General features: G+C 43.4%; 1 protein-coding gene across 2 annotated transcripts in view; it reads right to left on the bottom strand.

The window, feature by feature from the left end:
- The window catches only part of mpped1 (metallophosphoesterase domain containing 1), a 70,269-nt gene that overhangs the window by 31,496 nt on the left and 13,093 nt on the right, over positions 1–25,680 (bottom strand). For both annotated transcript variants that reach the window (XM_035620051.2, XM_047336527.1), the window contains one exon: positions 8,649–8,874. In XM_035620051.2, coding sequence (XP_035475944.1) covers positions 8,649–8,874 — 226 coding nt within the window. The remainder of the gene's footprint in view (positions 1–8,648; positions 8,875–25,680) is intronic.

The raw sequence follows: 25,680 nt of genomic DNA, 5'->3' as shown, positions 1-25,680 counted from the left end.
GTAGGGGGGGGGTGGGGGTGGGGGGGGGTGGGAGAGTTGGAAAGTGACAAGTGTTAAAGTAGGCCATCTCCTTTCCTCCACCAACTCATTCGAGTCCTGTGGGACTGTAAATGCTGTGGGGATGGAGATGGGAGAATGAATGAATGGATAGATGTGTGTGTGTGTGTGTGTGTGTGTGTGTGTGTGTGTGTTGGGGGGGGGGGGGGGGGGGGCAGAGCCCAAAGGGGTCTTGGGAGTCTCATAGAGAATTGGATGTTAATTTAGAGCAGACTCTGGTGACGAGCCCCAGAAAAGCACCAACTCCCAACTGTACATGTCATTTTACATCTTTCCAGGAGCACGTCGGTGGCGCTGCATGACACAGACGGCAGAGGTGCAGGCATCACTTTTCAGACACCAGATGTTCTCAGACCGATTTGCTTCCTTCCATTTCACTTTAGTTCAGTTCACGACAGTTTCAACTTGGAAAAACCAATGAGTGATATAAATCACACTGAGCATCTTCTCAGCTAGATATTTTTAAGTGAGAGAATAGCTCACCTGTGTGTGCCTTGCAAATATGACCACTATAACAACTACAAAAACAATTGATGTGATCATGTTCTGATATGGATGAGATTTGGTTTGGTTTAGACAGTTCTTGGTTAGGTTGCACCAAATATATAATTTAAGGTATATGTATTACAAATGGAAAAGGTGCACAGGTGTTAGTTATGACTCATTCTGTTCCTTCACATCTCAGTACCTCCAGTCAGTTGCTGGTTGGAGCTGTTTCCTTCAGTTCTGTGTAGCTCTGGTTCTGCTCTGCTTTCACCACTAAGGTCTAATGCAGTCTAATCCAACAGTCCTGTAATAAATCCTCCTTATGAAAACTCTCTGAGAGATCTTGATTCGACTGTATGATCATTAGGGCAGATGCCATTGATTTTGTCCAACCAAATCAACACTTCTTTGAATCACTTTCAGCCCAAACAGAACTATATAAGCTGAAGGTATATTTACTACAGGACTGTCGCTACACACAAGGCCTCAGGCATGGTGTTGAGTTTGGGGAAGTGAATTGATGCCAGTTTCTGTGAGCTGCAGCCAACTAAAAATATACTGCAACGACTCGGTTTCACAAGAAGGGGGAATCTCACCTTAATGTAAATGTTTTCTGACACTCCGGGCAACAGCCAGTGACTGTGATGCTCAAACCTGCAGAAAGGTGAACCGCACAGGTCAAGTCATCCAAATGATCTTAATGTATCAAACATGTGTAGTAACTTGTAAAGAAAGCAGGAGCACCTTAGAATGAAATGTGGATCTCATGGATGTCATTTCACTTCATGAAATGACATCTCAGCAGAACTGACTCCCTCAGAGATCCAAACGATCTTCGCTGTATGTCCGTCTTTTTAATTTTTTTATTATTTCATTGTTGGAAATGAAGCAGTTACTCTTCATCAGCTAATGTCATTGTGGAAGAAGTTTGAGCTGTTACATTGTAGCATTGCAATACTTGTGCCTTTGTTTCTAACACTTTCTACACAGCAGCAGGTGAGGAGAGCGCTCTGCCTGCGTGTTCAGGCACAGACTCACCAACACAGTCCCTGTATTAGAGCCCGGCCAATTCATCTGTTGGCCGATATGAGTCTTTGACAGACATAACGGCGTCAGCATTTATGTTTGCCGATTTGCAAACATTCATTTGACAGCATATACGAAGCCGCAAAGTTGTGTATTCATGTTAAAATTTTCTGTAAAAAAGAAACATATTTTCTTAATTCTACATATTTGGTTGTATTTCTGTTTTCTTTTTATGTATAGTTTTTTACATGACAGTTTATTGTTAAACGGGCAAATACCAAGCCTCAATTACATTAACGTTAACGTAAGGTTTTGATAGGCATCAATGACAATTATTTTATTTTTTTTACACTGAATTGGCCAAAGTATAGGTATCAGAATTGGCATCTGCTCTAAAAAAAAGTCTGCTGGGCTCTAAACAGTAGTTACGAGTGTAAAACAGAAGACATTTTCTCATCACAAGTGTATCTGTTCTGCCAGCGGTGCATAACACTGACTAAGGACAGAATATTGAAAAAGCTATTTCATAAATGACCAATTCATGTTGTTCTGCTGGTGAGCATTCAAAAAACCTGCAAACATTTTAATACAAGATCCAATCTTCTTTGAAGCATCTGTATTTGATTATTGCATTATTTTGTCCGGGGTCGAATTTCAGCAGCAATTTCTCAGAAATCAGATTGTCCTTGAATGTACTGATGCCTGTTACCAACCTCATCACTACATGACAAGAGTAAAAAACAAATGTTCACTCCGATGGATTGGTCATCTATCCAAGTTCCTCTGAGGTGATTTCCAGAGCATCCTGAAGTGAAACCAATGGCTGATGCGTGCTTTGGAGAATGGTTGGCGTTAATATAAACTAAACAGAGTTTGTAGTTAATGGGCTAAAACATGGAACAACGCTAAGAGAGTCCTTTGAGAAGTTGGGTTTGTTGCTCTTTCACTCCTTCATTCAAACTTCAATTTCTGTGAAGTCCTCATCAGACGGGAGAACAAAGCAAACTCTTGAAGCTTGGCGAAGAGAAAGAAGGTCAATTTACCTTCATGCCATCTCCCCCATTATTAGACTCATTATCATTAAAGGAAAAGATTGGCGTGCCAGCGCTGCATTCCTTTCCTCCCTCTTCCTTTGCACCCCCTCCCCCTCCTTTCTCCTTTACTTTCAGTGCTGGCTGTGAAAACAAGTAAGTTAATTAAAGTCGGTGCGAGTCCCTTCCATTTCCCGCTCATCAGCGAAGACTAGCCATCAAACACGGCACAGGTAGTCCATTTCTGTCCAATGAGAGCAGAGGAAGAGGAGATGGAGGAAGAGAGGGAGGAGGAAGAGGAGACATTGGGGGCAGAGAGGATGAGGAGGAGGAGGAGGAGGAGGAGGAAAACGGCTTCTCTTCATCTCTTTAGTTTTTGATGAGCTTTCTTAATTGGGCCACTAAAGAAGGAGAAGTGAATCCTCAATAATTAAAAAATCTAATTAAAGAGTCTTTTGCATCTCCGTCCTTAATTATTCCACGCAGAGCAGTGGGGAGCGATACATTTTTGCCGTTTTCATTTAAAGAAGAAAAAAGGGTCTCTCACTTTCTCTCCCCCGTCGCTTCGCACAAATCCCCCGTCAACAAACAGACGACTTTGCCTCTGTCATCTCTGTCTGCGTGTGCGTCTGCGAACGAGCCGTCCTCCCCTGCCTACCGTACTCTCCTCAGAGACCACCAGTATGAACATTTAAAGAGATTTAACCCATTAGTAGCAATGCACGGGCACACTGTTCCTCCCCTCTCCTCATCTGCCCCCTTCATGTCCTCCCTCACTCTCTCTCAGCCCACTGACTCAAAGAGCAGATCATACTTGGAGACAACGAACAGAACTCCCTGAATTACATTTATACCTTTACCCAACAAAACATTCCCCTTGGGAATTAAGTCTCTAACCCCATTTGTTTCAAAGTGAGGATGACTACCCCCTAAAATTAAATTATTCAACGCTTTGTCAGACCCTCCAACCCAGATATGATCACGTCAAGGTAATACTTGTCTGCTGTGCCCTGGAAAATATGGGCTCAATCTTTAAAGGATAGGTTTGGTGATATTTCTTTTTTTTTTTCTCAGATGAAAAGACTACTGACAATAGCGTGAATTAACTATCAGGGCCTTTACTAAACTATAACAACAACATTACCATGGACACACACATTGTCCTGCATCCACTAATATTCACTAGAGACTAACTATATCGGTCACTGAAAGACCCCCAACGTCCTAGCTTCTTGCAGGGGTTCCTCATGATCTCAATCTATTTAACAAGGTAGGAAAGGAGAAGAAAACACTTTTTTTTGTGTTACTGTTTTCAAGACTGTTCTTTCTAAAGTGCTGAAAAGCTTTTGTTTTCTTTTATTTCTTTGGGACACTGGGAAAATTCAATCTAAAAAAAGCTGAAACCATGTAAGATTCAGAACTTTAAAAAAAAAGAAAGAATTTCAATGGGTATTTTCCTGGGGTCATGCCCCACCCCTCCACACATTTTCATTGAAGTCGGTTCTGTTGATTTTTGTGTAATCCTGCTGTCAGACGATCAACTGATCATTTTGAACCATTTCTGGTCATTTTAAGAGCAATATATTTATCAACTGTGAAGACTTTCAACGCAGCAAGACAGGACTTTTTTTTAGTAATACATCATTCACTTTAACTTCAACGCAATGAATTACAAAGGCATTTGTTGGAGAAAAATATGTTTTCACTCTTAATTGGCTACTGATGAAAAAATTTGCACAGAGCGAGTAGCGCATACTCATGGCTGTGTTTGTGCTGGTAGATAATCCATGAATCTGCAAAGCCGCATGTCCCAGCCATGCAGCTCATTATTAATAATGGCTCAGATGTCACCTGCCAAAGTTGCCAGATTGGTTTCTGCTGCTGAGAATCTTACTTGCTAAATTACGAGAAGAAAGTAGTTTTGAGTTACTGTGCGTCCAAGATCTGTGATATCAGCCGGTGAAACGATATTGTGTTGTGCTTTCTGAGTGATTAAGTCATTTGAATTGTGGTTTTTCAAACTTCAGCAACAAAAAGATTTGCAGTTTTAATTAATAAATGAACCACACACAATTCATTTAAAGTTTGTTTGTAAAACGATTCATGAACATGAGAATTGTCTTATAATATTCACTTACAGTCATTCCAGGATTGAGTCCTTTATTGTAAGTCAATAAATTTGCTTCTACTGGAACAAACAGTAATACAATGGGGAGTTGACAATATCAATATGGTCGCCTTAGCTACTGAATAATTTTCATTTGCTTAACTCCTGTACTTTTATTTATGTAAAAAGAATGTTTAATCAAAGCTCAGCACATCTCATATATACATCACATATATCTTCATATATTTTTCTCTCAATTAGCTGTAAAAAACACAGACACTGAAAGTGTGTAAGCTTTTATTTATTTTAACTCACACTTATTTAGCATTGGACTTTCTGGTAAGACAAAATTGCAGGGTCCACAGTGTTACATAGGGGGAATGTGTTTTTGTTGTGTGTGTGTGTGTGTGTGTGTGTGTGTGTGTGTGTGTGTGTGTGTGTGTGTGTGTGTGTGTGTGTGTGTGTCCCCTCCCTCTCTTTCATGAGTGATTGATTAAGGGAGCAAAGGTGTGCTCTGCTAGCTTGGATCTGTCAACATCTCACCTGTCCCGGCCGACTTCACACCAGTACCTATATCCTTTCTTTCTGCAGATATCACCATGAAAATTGAACACATGAACACAGTAAACATGGGGTATGTAATTAAAGCACAACATGGGCTGATCAGTTATGCATTATTTTTTTTACCACCCCTGCTCTGCCTCTGATTGGCGTCCCCTGATAATGTAACACTCATCATGGCCAAATCTAAGCACATAACTAACAAAACAATCAGTACTAGTCAGTCAGAGGAGAAAAAATGCACCAGGTACAATTCCTCTGTGTTGTGTTCTAATGGCGCTATCAAAGGAAGAAATACAGGCCAAAACCTACGATTTAGGACAGAACAGTAGAATGCATTCAACACCTTGCACCGACCATAACTCTACCAAAATGGAAGTGATATGTCATACTGCAAATGAAACAAAAAAGAAAAAGAAAACAAAAGAAATCTAAGTGGCCTTGTGTGCAGCTTCGACTAGAAAGAGAATGAGCAAGAGCAAGAGCTAGGCTCGTCGTGAGATGTAGAGAAAGACGTGTCGGTGAAGTGACTCCCTATGAAACCACTCCGTGACATTTACTCTTCTGCAGCCATTCACATTAAGTACACACGCATGATTAACCACTTCCAATCTGTTTTCATTCAGTGTTCTGCAGTGTCACGATCTTTGAGCTCTGTAAATAGGGGACAACACTGCTACATACCGATACAATCCGACTGATTCCCTTCACCATGGGACTCTGGCCCTTGGACAGAAACATGCATGTGACTCGACCTGTATCTCTGTCCCTCTCAGGGCGGGTGGCTATGCAATGTGTCTGTGACAAATGAAACTGTAAATTCACATTGGCATCAGAGGACGGTACTGAAGTGGAGCAGGGTTCCAATAGCATCAAGGTATCCTTAACAAATCCGGGTGTTTGGGGAAAACAGTTTGTGTGTGCGCGTGTGTGTGTGTGTGTGTGTGTGAGAGAGAAAGACAAAGACACAGACAGAGAGAGAGTGGGATGGACTGGAAGCATACAGCATCAGATTATCTCTGCAAGGTGGAGACAGGAAATAGGAAGTAGGGGTGACGGATGGCAGAGAGTAAATGGCCCGTGAAGCAAGATGGATGGAGCGATGGAGAGAGGAAAGAGACGGGAAGTTGTGAATACAGTGGCAGACAACGGGCTGGTGAATGAGAGGAGGTGACAGACAGAAAGAAGAAAAAATGAGATCCAATTAGACAGACTGACAGACAGACAGACAGATAGACAGACAGACAGACACAGACACAGACACAGAGTGACTGACTGACTGCCTGACATATTCCACAACAGCTCAAATACAAATGGCTGCTGTCTGCTTGAATTGCTCACCAGCGTCTGCCAGTGTGACCACGAGTGGACTGTAGTTCAGACAGAGAGAGAGAAATGATCTTTTGGAATGCATCATGTCAACTCATCTCGTAGTTGAACATTTACTGATGTGATGTCAATATCTTAGCCACATGAAATGATATCTACACACCAGTATAATCAGGTCGCTTGTCTAGAAGTCTGACCGGTCACCCAGACGTCCTGTTTAGACACACAGCACAAAGTGTGTGTACCAGCACGTTTGTAAAAATGATCAATCGCTAAGTATTTCTCTGTATTTTCAGTATAGAGGGGGCAGGGACAGAGAAGGATGGCGAGAAAGAAAGGGGAAGGCGTGAATTTGGGTAAATGATGACACAACTACACAGGTGGACATATGTAGTGGATGAAGTTAAAGAGGAGACAAGAGGACTAAGACGATGGAACAACTGTGGGCTGCATGGAAGTGAAGGAGGGAAGAGGGGAGCAGACAGTGTTGAGGGGGAAACACTCAAAGCTTCCAGGTGGAGTCTCTTTGTGCTGCAGGAACACACCACGAGGCTCACACACACACACACACACACACACACACACACATGTCAAAGAAGCATTATGTCCAAAATAAATTGAGGTACAAAAATAGAAAGAAATGCAACCAAATAGCGAGGCACGTAAATTATTAATTCCAATGATTGAAAATGCACAGACGATGTTAAAAAGAGAACAACAGCATACCATTGTGACGATACCTACATTGAAACTTTCAACCTGTCAAGGCGAAAATGGGCTGCTGCCGCCTCAGAGGGTTGACTCTTTCCCCACAGTGTTTCCTGTGTACAGCTTATTTTAATAGTGAAATACAAAGTAGCCTCAGATTGGTGTGTGGTTATTGGACAAAATACAAATTAATTTGGGAATATGTCAAAATATAAACACAGCACACACTATGATAGAGTGAAATTTTGAAAAATACTGTTAAATTGTGTGTTTAACCCTCCCAAAATAATCACAAACAAATTACCGCTACCAACGTACGCAGACCAAAATGCCTCTGGACGCAATTGTATAGACCTACAACTAGTGAGAGCAACGAATCATGTGACGTGATTTTTGGAGGAGATGATGTGACAATGATTCCAGAATGTCTGTGAACGAGTGTTGTCGTTTCTGTGGGGGAACTGTGAAAATATGCTCAATCCAGACCGAGTCTGGCGGACCAATAGAAATGAGCTCCCAGAATTCATCTGGGTCCCAGGCTACCCAAAATATCTGGACACAAGTGATTCGTCATAAGAGAAACTTGAGTTTAGACAATGTAAATATTATGCACATTTTTGACTTCTACACTCTGACCTCATCCCACCCCAGGACCAAGCTCAGGACTGCGGGGCAGTGATGTTCTTCTGCATTATTATTATCGTGTTGACTGCCCGAACTAGCTCAGTATCTCAATAAAAGCATTCATGAATGTGTGCACACCTCCGAACAAAGAGTAACACTCACTGGAGTGGTTCAACCAAGCGATGAGGCGCAATTGCCCTTTTCCCCGGTGTCAAAGGTCGTCTGTCTCTATGTGCTATATGTTGATCAAATGATGCACATCAAAAGATGAAGTGTTGCAGGACAAGGTCTGCACATGTTGACCTTTTCAGGGAATTGCTTTCAGGACTTGGCCGTGGTCACCTGTGGGAAATGTTCTCTGACACAAAGGAAAAATGTCTAACAACAACATCTAAGCATGAGTAGGCAATAATTCCAGATTTAGAAAGCAGGATAAAACGATTATAACTGAAACTGCAACAATGAGGTTTCATCGACCACCCCCATGAAAGCGCAACGGCAAAGAAATTGATAGTTGCATACTATACTTCGATAATGATGTTCAGTTGCAATCTTAAAACACAAGGCCAAATGACTGCGTCTAATTGACCAGGAGAAATGTGTTATTTTTTCTAGAAGTTGGAGAAGCACATCGACCATGTCTTCAGAAGCTGCATTGAAAAGGTTTTGAGTATAAGCTGTTCACTTTTGAGTGCAGTGCAGTAGTAGCGGTTACTCACCAGGGGGAGCCGTAGATCCTGAAGCCCCGGACGGTGACCTCAGAGTCCTGCAGGTAGATGCAGTTAGTGAGCAGCGACTGGACATTCTCATAGCTCTCGGGCTTCAGCTTGGAGGCTGAGGGGAAGTAGTAGAAGTCCTGCTTGATCAGGTCAGCCATGAACTCTTGGTCAAAGGTCAACTCGTGGTTTCCGGCAATTACTATCTTGATGTCATAGGGCAGGGTACCTACAGAGGGGAGGGAGGAGTAGGGGAGTGAAAGAAAGGAAAGGGGAAGGTAAGAAGGGGAGGGAAAAGGACAAGAAAGGGAGACAGGGTTAGGGAGGAGAAAAAGACAAGTATGAGACTGGAGTGATTGGGGAGTGACAGGGAGAAATGGAATGAGGAGTTATAATTGAATGAGGCAGAAAGACAGATGAGGGGCAACAAAGAGAGATGATGAGGTGGTGTAAAGATAAAAGAGGGCGGTATTCGAAGAAATGGCAAGAGGGAGGGAAAAAGAGAGGTTAAAGAAAGACAGAGAAGGAGACAAGGATGGAAGGTAAAGGACGAAAGGAGGACAAAGAAAATGGAATGAGGCATCAGGACATGGACAGAGACAGAGAGACATGGGAAGGCAATGAACAGAAGAGGGTTAACGGGCAGCATGGGACGAGACATCGAGGACGACACGAGACCCTTCCCCGAACGCTTGGCATTCACATGCGACGAGGCTTTCTCGTTGTTCCCCTTCATTTCTAGCAAATCTGTACATCTGTCTTAGCTTCCCTCCGTCAGTCAGGGTCGAGCCCACTGCACTGCTGTCTTCTGTTTATAGAAGCATAGCTGAGCGCATCCATCGGGGAATCTTTATCCGCAGGAACGATGAGGAGGGAAAGCACAGTGAGAGTGATCACTGTGAAGTTTACCACGCGGAATATTAAACATTTACAGACTATGGCAACCGCTGCTACATCTTTTCTCCTTCCCCTTTCATCATCCTTCTCAAATCAAACATCCCCAATGCTCTTCTCTGTCTCAATGGCTTTAATTGGCTATTCAGAGCCTGGCACAGCGCGCTGTGCGATTGATCGGTGCCATTCAAACCCAGGAGCTGCTGGACCTGCTCAAATCAACATGTTTTCAAAGCTCTGTCGGGGAGACAGAGAGACGACACTGACACACATCCAGGGGTCTGCGTCAGCAGGTAGAAGGGGGGCGATGGAGAGCTCAGTCGCGAGGACGACATGGCACGCAGCTGAGCACGTTGGCTTGTGGCTCAGCGTGTGTGTGTGTGTGTGTGTGTGTGTGTGTGTGTGAGTCACTTGCCCGTGTGTGTGCGCCAGTTTGCTTGCATCTGTGCATGAATGTGTCATGTGAGTGAAAAGGAGTAATTAAAGTGAGCTTTAGAAGAGGCTGACAGCCTGCGATGGCTCTGTCACAACAGCCAATCACAGCCTGCTGACAGAAAGAGAGAGAGAGAGAGAGAGAGAGAGAGAGAGAGTGGGGAGGGCGGAGAAGGCGACAGAAATACAGTACTTTCGGAAGCCCCAAAAATCCTTGAGTGTGAAGAAGGAATAATAACAAGATGAAAGCAGCTGTCTAGAGTTCCCATCTCAGCAGTGTGGGCCCAGGTTGCCCCCTCTCACAGCAGAGTTCCCATTTGTTTGGCAGGATGACTTGTGTTTACTTGTCAAACAGACACCGAAAAAGCCTCTGGGCTACACCTCCACAAAGGCACATGGCTTCACGCCACTGCACAGCCACAAGATGTTTTTGATTCCTCTTCACCACACTTTGACAACGGAAGCAGTGTTTGCTCAGTCGTCCCCAGATACACCAAGGTTAAAAGAATAAGTTGACCGCATCCCCTTTTACAACAAAGTGCATTTTCTGAATGACTCCTGGAATACAATCACTGTGTTGCACATCTGCATTGTCGGCCCTCAAGTCCACTATGTATCTCTTGTAGTCCTATCCCAAGCATATATGTTTTAAAAAATGGGCAAGAAAAGAATCGGGTTAACATTTTTGAACTAACATTTTTTTTAAACCAATGCTCAACTTTGGCGCTATCATTTCAGCTGTCAGTGATGACGTTTCACCCTGTTTTGGGTTTTTTAATACAGTAAATAACTAATTAAAGCCAAACTTATCAAAAACATGAACACCTGAACATAGATCCGTGTGATAAGAACAACTTAAATTTACAGAGACCATCTTTGAGAAAAATGTATTTCATGTGTACTTTGACTTTTTAGTCTGGTCAACGCCCCATCTGCTAACATGCAGAAGGCAGGATTTATGACCTATACTGCAGCCAACCACCAGGGGACGATCAAGATGATTGGGCTCCACTTTTGGGGAGTTGTCATGTGCTCCATACTTATAAACAGTCAATGGTTGGAAGCAATGAGGCTTTTCAAGAGGAATTTTACGGCAGGGACACGTGTCAATATGGTCATAATCTACATTTACATCTTCAGAACAGATGTGTCAGATATGTTCTTGGCAACACACAACACTGACACATAATCACCATGATACTATACACTATACCAATACTGTAGCTCCTGGTGCTGTAGATCATTCGCTCAGCAGTCAGAGAGCAGCATTTCTTTAATTTGTGTCTTTTGATGAATGTAAGACCAATATTCACTCCTCCTAAAAAGGTTCCTGTAAGTGATACAGGAACCTTTTTAGGGACCGTAAAGTCACAATTTAGTCATTGATAATATTATGTAATCTGTGCACCTTTAGTAGTAAATTGGAATGAATTGACTTTTTTACACATCCAACTCAGAGTGTTTTTCTGCAGCCGACTGTGACAGGAGCCAAGTAGCTGCATGGGAGCACAGTATTTACCTGGAGACATGGAGGTGGTGTGAAGATGAACGCATGACTGAGATGAGGCTGCGTGCAAAGTCTGTGAAATGAAAAATGAAGGAAGTACAGTCAGGAAGAAGGTGCAGTCTTTGAGCTTTGAAACATTGTTTTCTATGTTTTATCTTTTTTAACTTTTAACTTTAAAGGGGGCATGTTATATCCAACAGTACAACATGTATGTACATATACATACAGTAATGCAGTAATTCAATCGTCCGACAGCCAAGATATAAGTGAAAAAGATGTCAAGCAGCAGGGAAAGCTACTCAGGTTGAGATCATCAGCTAAATATCAAAAATGAAAAATTAGTAAGGGAAGGGGATGTAATGTGTGTGTGTGTGTGTGTGTGTGTGTGTGTGTGTTTGTGTGAGCCTCAGGAAGTCACTGAGGGAATGATATGCTCAGACTATTTGCGTCTCCTCAGAGTAACGTGCAACGTGGGCAGTTTTTGACTCATGAAGTTTGACGGCCAACTGTAAACTGGGAGAATCGTATCACAGGGAGAATATAAAATCCACCACCTGGTCACAACACACACACACACACACACACAAACATTGTTACTTTGCAGAATTACATTGAAATGACACTAAAAAGTGCCGCCATAATTGATGTGTGAATACCATCTAGCTGAACGTCACGCAGGGTGTGCTTCTGTTTATTTTAAATCTCTGTCCAAGCCAACTGCTGCCTGTCAGTATAAAAAATAATAGCAGTTATAATGAAAGGAATTCAACAATACAGTCTGTTATTGTGCATGTCCACAAAGAACAAGCAATTCACAAAAAGATAATTTTGCCATCAAATGAGAATGAGTTTGTTGGTTCTGTGACAAAAGACAGACGAAAAGAAAAAGAAAAGAGGAGTGTGTGTGTGTGTGTGTGTGTGTGTGTGTGTGTGTGTGTACTGTACACGTGCACAGGGGGGGCATCTAAACGTTTGGAGCGACATTCCCCCGCAACACACAGGGAGCTCTGTACCGCCCCAACCGTCTTTTGTTTTTTCGAATTCAAAAGGCTGCATTAAAGCAACGAATACTTTTAATTTGCATGTGAGTGAATCAGCGAGAGTCCCATCAAAAAACGAACAAAGGAGAGGGAAAAAAACAAAGTTAGCAAGTGAGCAAGTGGGAGACTGAAGGAAAACATGGTGCAGTGCGGGATGAGAGTGAGGCTGAGAGCGAGGCGGCTTCCAGGAGTGGAAACAGCTGGATTTCAGTCTGTCCTTCATCCCCTTCATTGTTTCCTCCTGCTCAGTGTGTTTGCTCTTTTGTCAATTGCCTGCTCCTTCCAGTCAAACACATCTCTGTCTGTCTGTCTGTCTGTCTGTCTGTCTATGTCTATGTCTATGTCTATGTCTGTCTGTTTCTGTCTGTCTGTCTGTCTGTCTGTATGCTGTCTGTCTGTCTATGTCCCATCAGCTACACATGTCAGCCGCCAGTCTTTAATGTATGAGCGTATATGATGGCATGTATCTATCCATAATACACACTTTTTGTGTTTGTGTGTGTGTGTGTGTGTGTGTGTGAACTCTTCCAGAATTCAACCTCCATTGTTCTGGTGATGGGGGGTCTGCTCTTTGAAGAAGAAAATCCCAGCCCTGCTCAAAGCTCTGGCATGTGCAGGGGGATTGCTGCCCATTGTGTGAGCATCGGAATATGTGTCCATATATGTGTGTTTGTGTGTTTGTGTGCACGCTAGAACAAAGAAGTCAAGAAAATAACAAATTTCCTGTCTCCAAAGATTAGGTGTGTGTGCATAGATACCAAAAAACAGTACCCAAATATCCTACCAAACAACTTAATACCAATGTGTGTGTGTGTGTGTGTGTGTGTGTGTGTGTGTTTGTGTGTATTCATTTGCTGAAAACGGGCCAAATAATTAATTCTTCTTCCAGTCTTCAAACTATACTATATTAAACTAATCCCTGTTGAAACTACATCCATATTAGACATGAGAGAGACACAAGATCAATCTGATTCTTAGCAATGAAGCTAATAAGCTCATTTACCAAAATGTCAAGGTATTTCGGATTTTGATTTTTGACGAATAAAAACATTGCTTTCATTACCTTCATGCCCATTCCTGCCTTCAAACAAAGTTTGTGTCTGTGTGACTAACATTTTGACATCTCCCTAAGTCCGTGAGGATCTGCACATCCTGTGCAGTGTATCCTGAGGCTGAATGTATGTGTATACCATATCGTGTGTGTGTCGGTGGTCCTCAGCACATACTGTATAACATGGCATGTTTCTGTGTATACACCCAACAGCTTATGTATGTCTTCATATAGAACACAGCTCAGCTTTATCTGTGTGCGCATTAACAGAAAGGCCCTAATTCAAAGGGAAGCTTCAAAAGCTATGGTGCTGATGTTCAAAGACAGACAAGCTGAAGACTCAGCTTGGATAAGTCCTAATTCCTTCACAGCGTGTGTGTGTGTGTGTGTGTGTGTGTGTGTGTGAATGTACGAGACACAGGAAGACGAGATGTGAGAGAAAAAAATGATGTCACAGAGAAAAAGCGTAGACGAGAGGTGAGTAAGGGATAGACGTGCAACAAGGTAGAGATGAATGATGGAAGAGAAGCAGCAAGACTTCTGCCTTCCTACCTCAGCTTAAATTCAAGACTCACTTGTTTCATTTAACTCGCCGCCCACACACGGATGCGTCTCATCATAAACACAAACGCATCCACACACACTCACACACACACACACACACACACACACACACACACAATCCTGTGCACACACACAATCATACAAGCAGACACAAAACAAAGGCAACTGGCAATTATAAGACAGTGTACACAAACACCACCCACTGAGCCACGCATCCAAAACACACATTTTATCTGCGTACAGCAGCACCGCCTCACACTTCACAATGTCCTCACTGAGCATAATACATTGCACACACACACACACACACACACACACACACACACACAGTGACAAAGACAGATCAGCGCATCATCAAGCCGCCTTGTAGGTGGTCCCTCTCTTCTCTTTCTCTCTCCTACACACCATCTCTGTCTCTTTCATCCTATCTGCTCCACTTCCACATTCAGTGTGACGACGTCGCCTCCAGGATAATGTGGCTGAAGATTAAGCCGCAACTTTCAGAACTGACGACATGGGCTTCTGATAATGCTGATGGATTAAAGAACTGGCCACCAGCCATCTGTCCCATGTCTGATGTAAAAATGGAGATTTGCTTTGGTTCCACAGTTAGCCAGTGCTAAACTACAACCCTTGTGCACTGCATACCTTGATGTTCTTGTCATAGTGGCAGCCCGCCATATTCTCATTTGTTGCGCCATAGACTTGTAACAAACCAAAAATATTTCCACACTTCGCATAGCAACATGAAAGATCTCTAAGGAACGTTCACACCGAACACGACGCAAATTATTTGTGCAAGTATAGATTACATACAAAGTCAATGCAAAGATGCGACTAGACACGAACGAGTTCGGTAAAGTTGCTTCGGCAGAGCTGCTCTCAGTCTGTCACTCAGCAACGCACTGCTCCTCACGTTGCACTGGCGCTCACCTGTGGTGATCATTCTCAACATGTATGTTTGGCCCGCTGTTTTGCTGGTTGCAGTTTTCTTTTTGAAAATGCAAAAAGTGACCTGCAGTAACTGGGCAACTGACGCCGCGCTGCTGCACAAACAGCTGTTCGCTGAACGCGCTGTTGTTGTAAACGCGCCGTTGTATTGAAAACAATATATATATATATGATAGTGGATAATACAGACAGAATTCTGGTCTTAAAAATATGAGGAAAAAATCATCTGTTACATTGCAATATCCTTAGCAAATAATCTGTACATAATTTCATACAAATTGCTACTCCCCCTCAAAATTCCTGCAGGAATCAAGTTCACTATTTATGTTCATTTTACAGTTAATTGTTGCTCTGAAACCAGATCCACCATGTGTTGAAGGGTACAATGACTTCCAAGAATTAGGTATTTTTATTTAAAGACACGTAACTGGACCTTTTTCTTTTGCTCTCTTGTTACTTGTTTAAGAGCCTCACCTGGAGCTCTCCTCTTGGATGTCAGTCACTCGCGATAACAATAGAATTTTGAAATTCCTGTTGGAAATTGAAAATGAAGCGAGCAGTCCCACTGGCTACGCCAGCCCACCTCCCTTCTCACCTCCTCCCTTTTCCAAGCCAAAGTTTTTTCTCCTAGCTTCAATAATTGCACTGTGGCCAAAGCAGCACCACCCAGCCTGCATTGTCAATTTATTGCCCTTTCCCCAACATTATGGCAGCAAACTCTTTCTGAAATTATGAAGGTGTAATGCAACTCCTCCACCCATCCATTATTGACACAGGCCAACCCAAAATAATGCAGACTAATCTCATGGCTCAGTGCAGCTGAGCCACAGTCTTTAACTGGTTATTAGCCACCACGGGCCAAAAAGGGCCAACCCTCTTCCAGGGACACAGCATGTTGTGCATCGATATCAGTTACCTGGGCTGCACCCTCTCTATCTGCCACCTTTACTCTGACTGGTGAAGAAACTGGGCGCACTCATTGAGGTAAATGTACATGCCACTACACTACAAAACCATCCAGATAGATGCTTTGTTCATTTTCTCAGGGAGAGCTTCACACATTGTGTCCATCCTGCTATAGAACCTTTCATCTTTGACTTTGACTTTAATGATGGGCCCATTCAACAGTCCCCATTCCCCAGTGCTCAGTATCTGTAATTGCCATCACTCATCTGTCTAAGAGGTCATAAACTTGGCTTCCTAAGGCAGACATCACCAGCAAATCCTTATTTTTTTTTCATTAATATAGACTCCTGGCATTTTTTCAGGGTTCACTGGAGCCTGTGGTTTACATCTGCACCTAACCTTCAGCTGCAGAAGCAGTCCCAAGATCTTTGACTCTCTTTCAAAAGCTCTGTGTTGGATCCTGCCAACAATTGCAGACTCCCTTACACACTCCATCTTATCCTCAATTTTCTCCTCGCCACGTCACCTCCTCGCCGTGTGCTTTCTACTCTCACAAAAGCTCCCTCAGAATTCAGCATCCCTCCTTCTAAAAAGAAAACCTTGAGGCCTAGCACTTCTATCAAGTTCTTAGGTATCACCCTGAAATGAGTTTTCTCTCTAGGCATCTATGCCCTCAGAGAATATACAGCGCATCTCTCAGCTTCTGTTGAACTTGATCTTGGCATACAGAGGCACCAAATACCGGCTATTGGCCTTCATTGGCCACCTCAATGATGCTTTTTGCATAATTCTTAAGCCAACTCCTCCATGTCCAACATTTTAATGAAAGCTTCAGGCGTACCCTCTCTCCATAATAGATCTGGACAAAGCTTTCATATTAGGCAACCTTTCCAGTCTTCATGGAATAGCATTTCCTTACAACAATTTCATCTCTTAGCCCAAGGACAGTCAACGTTACATGGACGCAGTTCCTTCCACAGGTTTCAGTGACTATTATGGAGGCTGATGGTTTGCTTGTAGCCTGGTGTAGCCAGATTATAATATTCACATGCGTATTAGTCTGGGACCGCAGGTTGGGAATCTCTGGTGTGGGGCCGATACGATACACATCTCGATGCACTGTCAATGATCCACTGCATTTAAGATACATTGTGCAGCAACTACCGATACAAAACGATACGATTCATAGCCCGATCACGATGCGATGCGATTCAACACGATGTGATTGGACAATGCAAAGGAATGATGCTACTTGAATCGATGTGTTTGATTATTTATTAATCAACCTTTCACAAAACTGGCCTTTTTTCACAAGTTCTGTAAAAGTGTTCTGTATGTTTCAAATTTACAGTTCACACTCTTAATACACCTCGCTCACAGAAATAATAATGCTCAAGATTAACAAGAACAATTAGGTTCAATATGAAAAACTATGCTTAACACTCGGAAGCAGGTAGGAAAACTCAGCCATGAGTAGCACAAATCAGTTTTTATATTACATTATTAAAACGTGCAGGAGGAGTTTGAAGCCTTTGTTCTCTGTAACAATGTAAGACTGGATGTCATAACTGATAAAGAAGGCTGTAGCGTCAGTCATTGTCTTTGATCGAGTTGAGCTGTCAGCCAGCGGGGTGGTAAAAACTTCCAATACTTCGCTCACCGTCACCTCTAGTCTTGGGCGTAGTAGCTGTTAATGAATCCAAACCTTTCGATTCACAGCTGCTCTACCGATGCTTTCGCATCTTGTTTGTGTATCGATACGAATCAGTTAATCTTCCCATCCCTAACGCAGGCAAATCATGTTACATCTGTTGAGCGACGCGAAAATGTCTACAGACTCGAGCAGAGAGAAGATGATGTGATGATGATTTCACAATGTCTGTGAACAAGTGTTGACATTTTTGTGAGAGAAATCTGAAAATATCAGGTACATTTAGTCAAATGCTGTCATGGTATAAACCCCGCCCATTATCAGATAATCGGTTGTGATTGGAAATCACTTCCCAATAAAGGTGATCCAGACCGAGTCTGGCAGAGCAAATTGAATGAGTTCCCAGAATTCATCTGGGTCCAAGGCTGGTTTGCTTGTGCATGGCCCTGAGAATCCCTCTTCTTTCAACTCTGAGTCTTGCTCTATTCCATCACTGCTGCATGCGCTGTATCCCATCATCGAAGTTGCCGTTGTGTGCGGTATAAATTGTTTAGGAAGTACGTTTATCATTTTCCCTGATAACAGAGATCATACACCAAGGTTGATGTTGTCTACCTAAAAGATTGGAATTCTTTGAAGACATATCAAGCCATATACCTGCTGTTATTTCCCTCTCTGGACATAATGTCTATTTCCAAAAATACAGTCCCCCACTATCCAGAACTGACTAGCAGGAATAAGCTTCTTCATTGAACTAGTCACTCCCTTTTTTGGCTTCCTGAGGTTCAATGAATTTGCCCTGGTAAATGCTGATTAGTCAACACAACAACATCTAATCTTTGTCTGCAAAATGGGTCAAATGGTCCCTCGATTCTGTTTACGCATTTACACAAAGTCCTCTGCATTTCAGGCATACAGTAAATTCAGAAAAACTATTTGAGCCATTCCTTCCATGTTGGCAGAGCATTCACAGCAGCCAGACTCGATGTCTCAAGGCAAACCCCCCAGATCCTCAGGCCAACGGTTATTTCAAAGATATCGCTCCTACATTCACAACAACCTTAATGGCCCTCTATCAAGCCCAACACTTGACTTTGCTCCACTTACATTTTTTAATCACGCCTGAGACGGAACCACAACACTGTGTCTTCTTCTTTAGACATTTACACATAGACAGATTACACATTTAGAACAGAAAGCCTGTGTTACAACAAGTGGGAGTCAGGAAACCAGGGAGAGATTTTCTTTTAAAAGTTGCCATTGTCTGCATTATGGGAAATTCTGTTTGAATCATATGAGCTAAACATTTTTGGCCCCTGCTGCTCGGTTATTCCTTTTTTTCCTAATGTGTTCCCCAAATTAAATGGAAATTAGATACTATACTGCTTATAAGAGACGGCTGGTGCAGATTCAGCAACAGCTTGTGTACAGTGGATTGTATGTACTGATGCTGACACAGAAATCCAATCTGTGACCGACAAAGAGAGGGAAGGATTTCTCTTATTTCATAAGTTATACCCACAGATGCTTCTCTCCCATCATTCTTCTACACTTGGAAAATTGGAAGAACTTTTTGAAAGAAAAAAACTGGATGTTTCCATTTTCACATCCATTGCATCTTTTTCCCCTCCGTCTTACACACACACACACACACACACACACACACACACACACACACACAAACAGAAGGAACGCAGTCTTTCAAGTGTGCAAACAGAAGCAGTGAGGGACAGATGGGGAATGGTTTGCTCAAATTTACAGTCACTTGAAATTCTGTCGAGTTTCACAATGTTAAAAACCATAAAGGAGTGTCAAAGCTCATCACTCCGCACTGCTGGGTAAACATGAGAGGAGAGTGGGGAGAGGGATGGAGTAACGACAAAGAAAACATTTGGTCTGGAGAAGGAAGAACACAAGAGGAGAGAAGGAGGAAGGTGCATGGCAAAAGAAAAGGAATAACAGAAAAGGAGGAATGAAGGTGGCGAGAAAGGGAACAAAGGAGGACAGACGAAGAGCATGCCAGAAAAAGACAGCAGTCATGAAAGTTTAATGCTCTTGCAGTTACCAAGCTAATGGGAGCAAGCTGGGAGGAGAGGGAGGGAGGCTGAGGAGATGAAGAAGAGGAGGGGTTGGGAGGAAGAGGGCAGGGACGGAGCAGTAAAACACCTGCCAGGGGATGGGGGTTTAGAAAATCACACACACACACACACACAGCCACACATGCATACACGGATAGTCTCCGTGTCCTGGGCCCCAAAAAATACACACTCACTTTTAAAGTGCATACACGGCAATCGCATCATGGTTGTCACATATTTATTATTCAGCAGTAAAGGGGAACAGAGTAGGGCAGGCACTAAATAAGGAGTTGTAGGAGAGATGCTGAAGGCTGTGGTCCTCACATACCATAATGGGGGGGGGGGGGGGGGGGGGGGGGGGGGGGGGGGGGCCTCCACACCTGGAGGAAAGTTGGGCTCACTCTTGTTTCAACAATCTATGTCCTCACTGAGTCTCAAAAGAGTTTTATTGTGTTTTTACCCATATTTTCGACACCGTAACAATGGGCCTCATGCGAGAACTGTTTGAACGTACGAACAGATTTGTTCTTAAATCGTGCAAAAACAGAATTTTGCAGAATTTTTGTCCTGATGCAGGAGTCACGTAAATTACTCGGCTGTTCATCAAACCACGCCTTTCCACTTATGGATCATTTCTTCATTTCTTCATTGTCGCCATGTAAACTATTTTCAGATCATTGATCTAAAAGTCACTGTAATCGGCCCATCTCTAGTAAAAGCACAGACAAGACAGGAGCCTTCATACAGTGTCGTATACAAAAGGTTATTTTTCAAATAATAATTTTTTTAATCCTCACATTAAATAAAAACGCTGCATGTGGTCATTTGGTTGTTGGTGGATCTTTTCTTAAAGTGACTGTGTGTGTGTGTGTGTGTGTGTGTGTGTGTGTGTGTGTGTGTGTGTGTGTGTGTGTGTGATGTCAATGACTCCTGAACGGAAGTCAAACTGAAGGAAAGGGAGAGAGAACAAAGCTTTAAGAATTAAAGCGGCTCCTCTCTTGAACCTGGTGTTGACTCTGAAGCACACACTCAGATTAATATTTGAATGCAACGTTCACTGAGTACATTCCCGCTCTGCTCTGCCTGCTCATGCTTTCACACAATATGAATAAAGACGCCACTCAAGTCAACAACGAGGGCATCACACACACACACACACAAACACGCAAACTTCGCTCAGGGAAGGGTTGCCTCTGCTTCTGAAATCCATATTCCATCCATACTTGTTGCGTGTGCGTGCTCACAGGCCCGTGTGCTGAGGCCTGATCAAAGGAACCATTATTGGAGACAATTGGACTGAAGCGCTGCTGCTCCTCACTCTCACCTGCCCCACGCATCACACTCCATCTCCATCAGTCCAGGGCCCACACTGTGACTTTTCACCCACAGCTCTTCAGACTGCACCGTGTGCTCATCGGGAAATTAGTATTTCCCCACACAAACAGTCAATATGAAGTGAAACTGGGAAAGCTATTATCAAATATATGCAACAGCCACGAGAAGTGGTTCATGATTTATTTTCCTTGAATGTCATTCCGATTTGTTTGCAAGTTTTATTTCTTTGAATACAAATTATGTATAATTTACATTTTTGCAACCATTTGTTCTCTTTCTCTTTTCAGACATGTATTTCCATACAATGCAAATAATCTAGCGAACCCAGAGAAATTCATCGTCAGCATCATGTCAGCATTAAATCTGTTAAGAGTCTCCAGATTGGTTTTCTTTGAGAGGTCATGACTGACAAACTGCTGGATGCTTGTAATGACTGGAAGGCTGTGTCCTCCCTCTCATGATAGTGTTGCTTTCAGAAGTGTTTAGCATCAAGCATTTCAAGTTTTCTGATACTAATCAGAATCCATCACACCACAAAGCAGTTAGATTCCCACTTAGCCGATTTACCTCATCACGTACCTGTTGTAACTGATGGGTTACAACCCTGTATCTGCTGTTTTTTTCATTCAAACACACATTATGAAGTCCCAAAAGCATTTTATTTACAATGACACTGAACGGCTACGCAAAAAATCCTGATATTTAAGATGCTGGAACCAGAGAATGCTTAAGATTTGTCCTTCATTCGTTTTCTATTGATTGACTTATTAATTGCCTGAATCAACGACACAAATAGTAAAAATAAGTGAAGCAGATTGTTGACCGAAACACGCACACACACACACACACACACACACACACACACACACACATACACACGCACGCACACGCGCACACACTCATGCAGTGAGTGACAGCTTGACAGGCAGGGATCCATGACAACACAGGGCAGAAGTTTGTCATCAGTCTCCAGGGCGGCTGAGCTGTGATTTTACCCAGGTAACACAGCTCTCCTCTGGGGAGAGGCATGGACACTCGCCCTCCTCTGCCTTTTAAAACCTCCATCTCCAAATTCCCTGTCATCTCCGCACTTTTCAACTCCTCTCCCTTCCTCTGTCCCTGCATGAATTTCCTCTCCCGCCTCTACGCTATTCTCCTCCTTTCTTCTTCCCCCCCCCCCTCCTCTCCTACAGCGTTCACCATCCCCGACAAAGCCTTGAGCGGCAGCCAGCGGCCCCCGACAGCCGACCGACTGCCTGCTAAAAATAAGAGCTGAGAGAAGAGTCGGCGCAGAGCTGCCACCCAGTGAGGGGGAGCGCAAGACGGGACTGAGGTGGGAGGGATCTTTGGAGAATTTTGAAAAAGAGAAAGAGGGAAAGGGGAAATCCAAACCGAAAGGAAATGGATGGAGGAGAGCTGTTCGTTTTTAGGGAGGAATAATGACAGGGAGGGACAGATATAAGGAAGAGAAAATGAAAAAAAAAGAAGAAAAAAAAGAGCAACACGAGGAAAGAGTGACTGGAAATTCAAGACGAAAGGGCAGAAAGTTTGGGAGCAGATGGCGTCACCTGACCGGAGCTAAATTTGTACACACGCCAAAGAAATGAATACGCAAAATCTGATCCCTCTAAATCTGCACAGCACACACTAAACAGCAGGAGTTACGTTCATCTACAGAATTTGCGCGTGTGTGTGTGTGTGTGTGTGTGTGTGTGTGTGACAGACACAGGGAGCAGGCAGGAGGGAATGAAAGGGAGAGAAGAATAGGAATAACCAGATTATAAATATTTATACGGGAGGAAGAGAAGGAGAAGTCAGAGTTTTGGGGAGTGAGGGGAGAGACTGACTTCAGAGGCAGAGCCTTATCTTTTCTTTCCCTTCCCCTCCCGTCGCCTCTCTCGCTGCTGGAGTGTGGGCTCGCCGATTTGCAGCCCGCGCTCCCTGTAGCTCGTGTGTGTGTGTGTGTGTGTGTGTGTGTGTGTGTGTGTGTGTGTGGAGGGAAAGGACAACAAGTTTCCCCCCCTCATCTCCCCCTTCTCCACTCCCCTCCCTTAGAGACAGAGATGAGCACACAAAGGCCTCTGTGCACCTGCTAACAGGGAGGTTTGTGCTGCATGGTGTTGACGACGCTGACGACAATGGCGATAACGAAGGCGATAACGGGAGCTGCTCTGCTTGCTCGGACTCTTGCAGAGTCACCGCTTCGACAGCTCTTTGCGGCCGCTCAGCTTCGTGCGGGGTCATTTCTTTCCAGTTTCCGGCAGACATCACCGCTGCGGTGATAAGACTTACACTTGCTCCCAACTCGGCGCAGAGATAAGATGCCTCCAGTGAAGCAAAAAGTCTGAGCCCGGTGAAGCTTATAGACTTTCCCCTGACTAGAGATAATGGTTGATGGCCCCAATACTCTCCTCACAACCCTTCCGGTCGAGATTTGTTGTTCCCGTACATTTATATCACTCATGAGCACTTTGCTAAAAACACTTGTGCACATCCAGACTGTTTACAGCAGACAAGAACGGCGACAGTACTCTACAACTGTGGTGAGCAGAAAAGCCAGTGACACACTCCCCAACGCTGGACAGTTGAAATATGAAAACCTCGCCTGGTCTGATCAATCTGGCTCAATCTTGAGTCAACATCATGAATCCATGGAGCCAACCTGCCTTCTGTCGACAGCCCAGGCTGCTGCTGCTGCTGCTGCTGCTGCTGCCGCTGGTGAGGTGGCATAATGATGTGGGCATGGTTTGACTGTAACACTTTAGGCTGGAGCTGCAGCAGTTTATTGATTAATCGATTACTATCGATCGACTACTAAATTAATGAATCCAAATATTTTGATGATTGATAGTTTTTATAAAAAAAAAAGAGTCAAAATTTTCTGATTTAAGCTTCTTAAATGTGATTAGTTTCTGGTTTATTTGCTCCATTATGTCAGTACACGTGACATCTTTATCGTTTGGGCAAAACGAAAAAAATATGATCGACATATTGATTCATCGAGGAAAAAATCCTAAACATATTAATCGACGATGAAAATAAACGTTAGTTGCAGCCCTACTTTAGGCCTTCATATCTATCAATGGTTTGAATGTCATCATGTTACCATATTTTAATGGCTACTTCCAGCAGGATAATGCTCCATGTCGTCTCGTGAACATGAGCCCAGTTTGACTTCACCAGATGTGTAGATCATGAGATTGGCAGCATGAATGTGCAGCTGACAAATCAGCAGAAATGATGTGATGTAGTCATGGAAACATGGAAACATGGAGCAGAAATGCAGAGGAATCTTATGGAATCAATGACGTGATGATCTGAGACTGTTTAAGGGCAAAGACAGGGACTTCTGAGTATCAATCTGGTGTTCCTAGTGCTCACAGCAGTGATGCACTTTACTTCCCAGGTTGTTTAGAACAGAGACAGTAACTACACAAACTGCACCACAGACTGAATAACAACTGCAATTTGATGCAGAGATCATTTATCAGGGTATACATTTTAGCCGCACTAATCAATATTTCATATTAAAGACGAATCAAACGACTGTCCCATCAGCAGCAGAGAAGCAGCGGCGGAAAGTCAGTGTCCACGAGCAAAGAGCAGGCAGACGGCGTCAGACAGCAGCTGGTGAACATCGTGGAGCTAAAGACAGACTTCACCTCTTTTAGTAAGTGGACTGGGATCAAGCCGCCGACCGAGTCTACCTCCTGAGCCACAGCCGCAAATATTCAACTTAGATTTAGGCACAAACCAATGACTCCAAATGATCCTAATGCACTGTCTGCTTTTTTATAATGAATCATTTTCACCAAAAGCATAATACTTAAACAATAACATGATCATATTTCAGTCCTTGTTTTAGCTGTCTGGGGTTTTACATTATTTCAGTGGGGGGACAAAAAGCTTTAAATCCTGAAGATTTCCATCCTAAGGAAATGAAGGCTCCACTCAAAACAGCACTTAAAGTTCATCAACAGGCGACAACAACTCCCAGTGAGCGGCATCCTGTCTGTCCGTTTACAGCAAAGAAAAAACCAACCGCCGACGGAGACCATTCATCCGCTGCGGCACGTCGAACAGGGAAAACGGATTGGTTAACATGTCGGTGAGTGAGGTTTACACACTGCGCGGCACACTCGACTAGAGTTCTGACCACTGACACGTGTGCACAGCGAAACAAAAACATGCAAGAATTGAATCATGCTCATGTCTGTTTTTCGTTGCGTGTCGTTGGCGTGACGGGCAAGACCAGTCGAGACCTCAGTTGCTCAGCAGTAAGCCTCTTCCATGTGGATGGACAGCCCTCTAACGGTGGGGGATCCGGTTCAAATGTGGTCAACTGGGCCCCTCGCTCCCAACGCCCGTGAAAACCAACAATTTATTGATATTTGGAAATATCAACAGGCAATGAGTGAGGACTGGGGCTGCATGCGGCCCTCCCTGGCCTAGAGGTTATCGCTCTTTTCCCATCAACTTCTCTACTGTGGTCTTTAGAATACAGATATAAAAAGCCTGAGAAAATAATAAAAGAGGGGTTGTTAAAATATAATTCAATGTTAAAGGCTTTATGTTTTCTCTAGTTGCTGTTGTTATGATTTTACCGCACTGGCCAGGCCGCGAGCC

The sequence above is a fragment of the Scophthalmus maximus genome, chromosome 12 (genome assembly GCF_022379125.1).
Source record: "Scophthalmus maximus strain ysfricsl-2021 chromosome 12, ASM2237912v1, whole genome shotgun sequence".
NCBI classification, from domain to species: domain Eukaryota; kingdom Metazoa; phylum Chordata; class Actinopteri; order Pleuronectiformes; family Scophthalmidae; genus Scophthalmus; species Scophthalmus maximus.
This window is presented reverse-complemented; position numbering and strand designations above follow the sequence as displayed.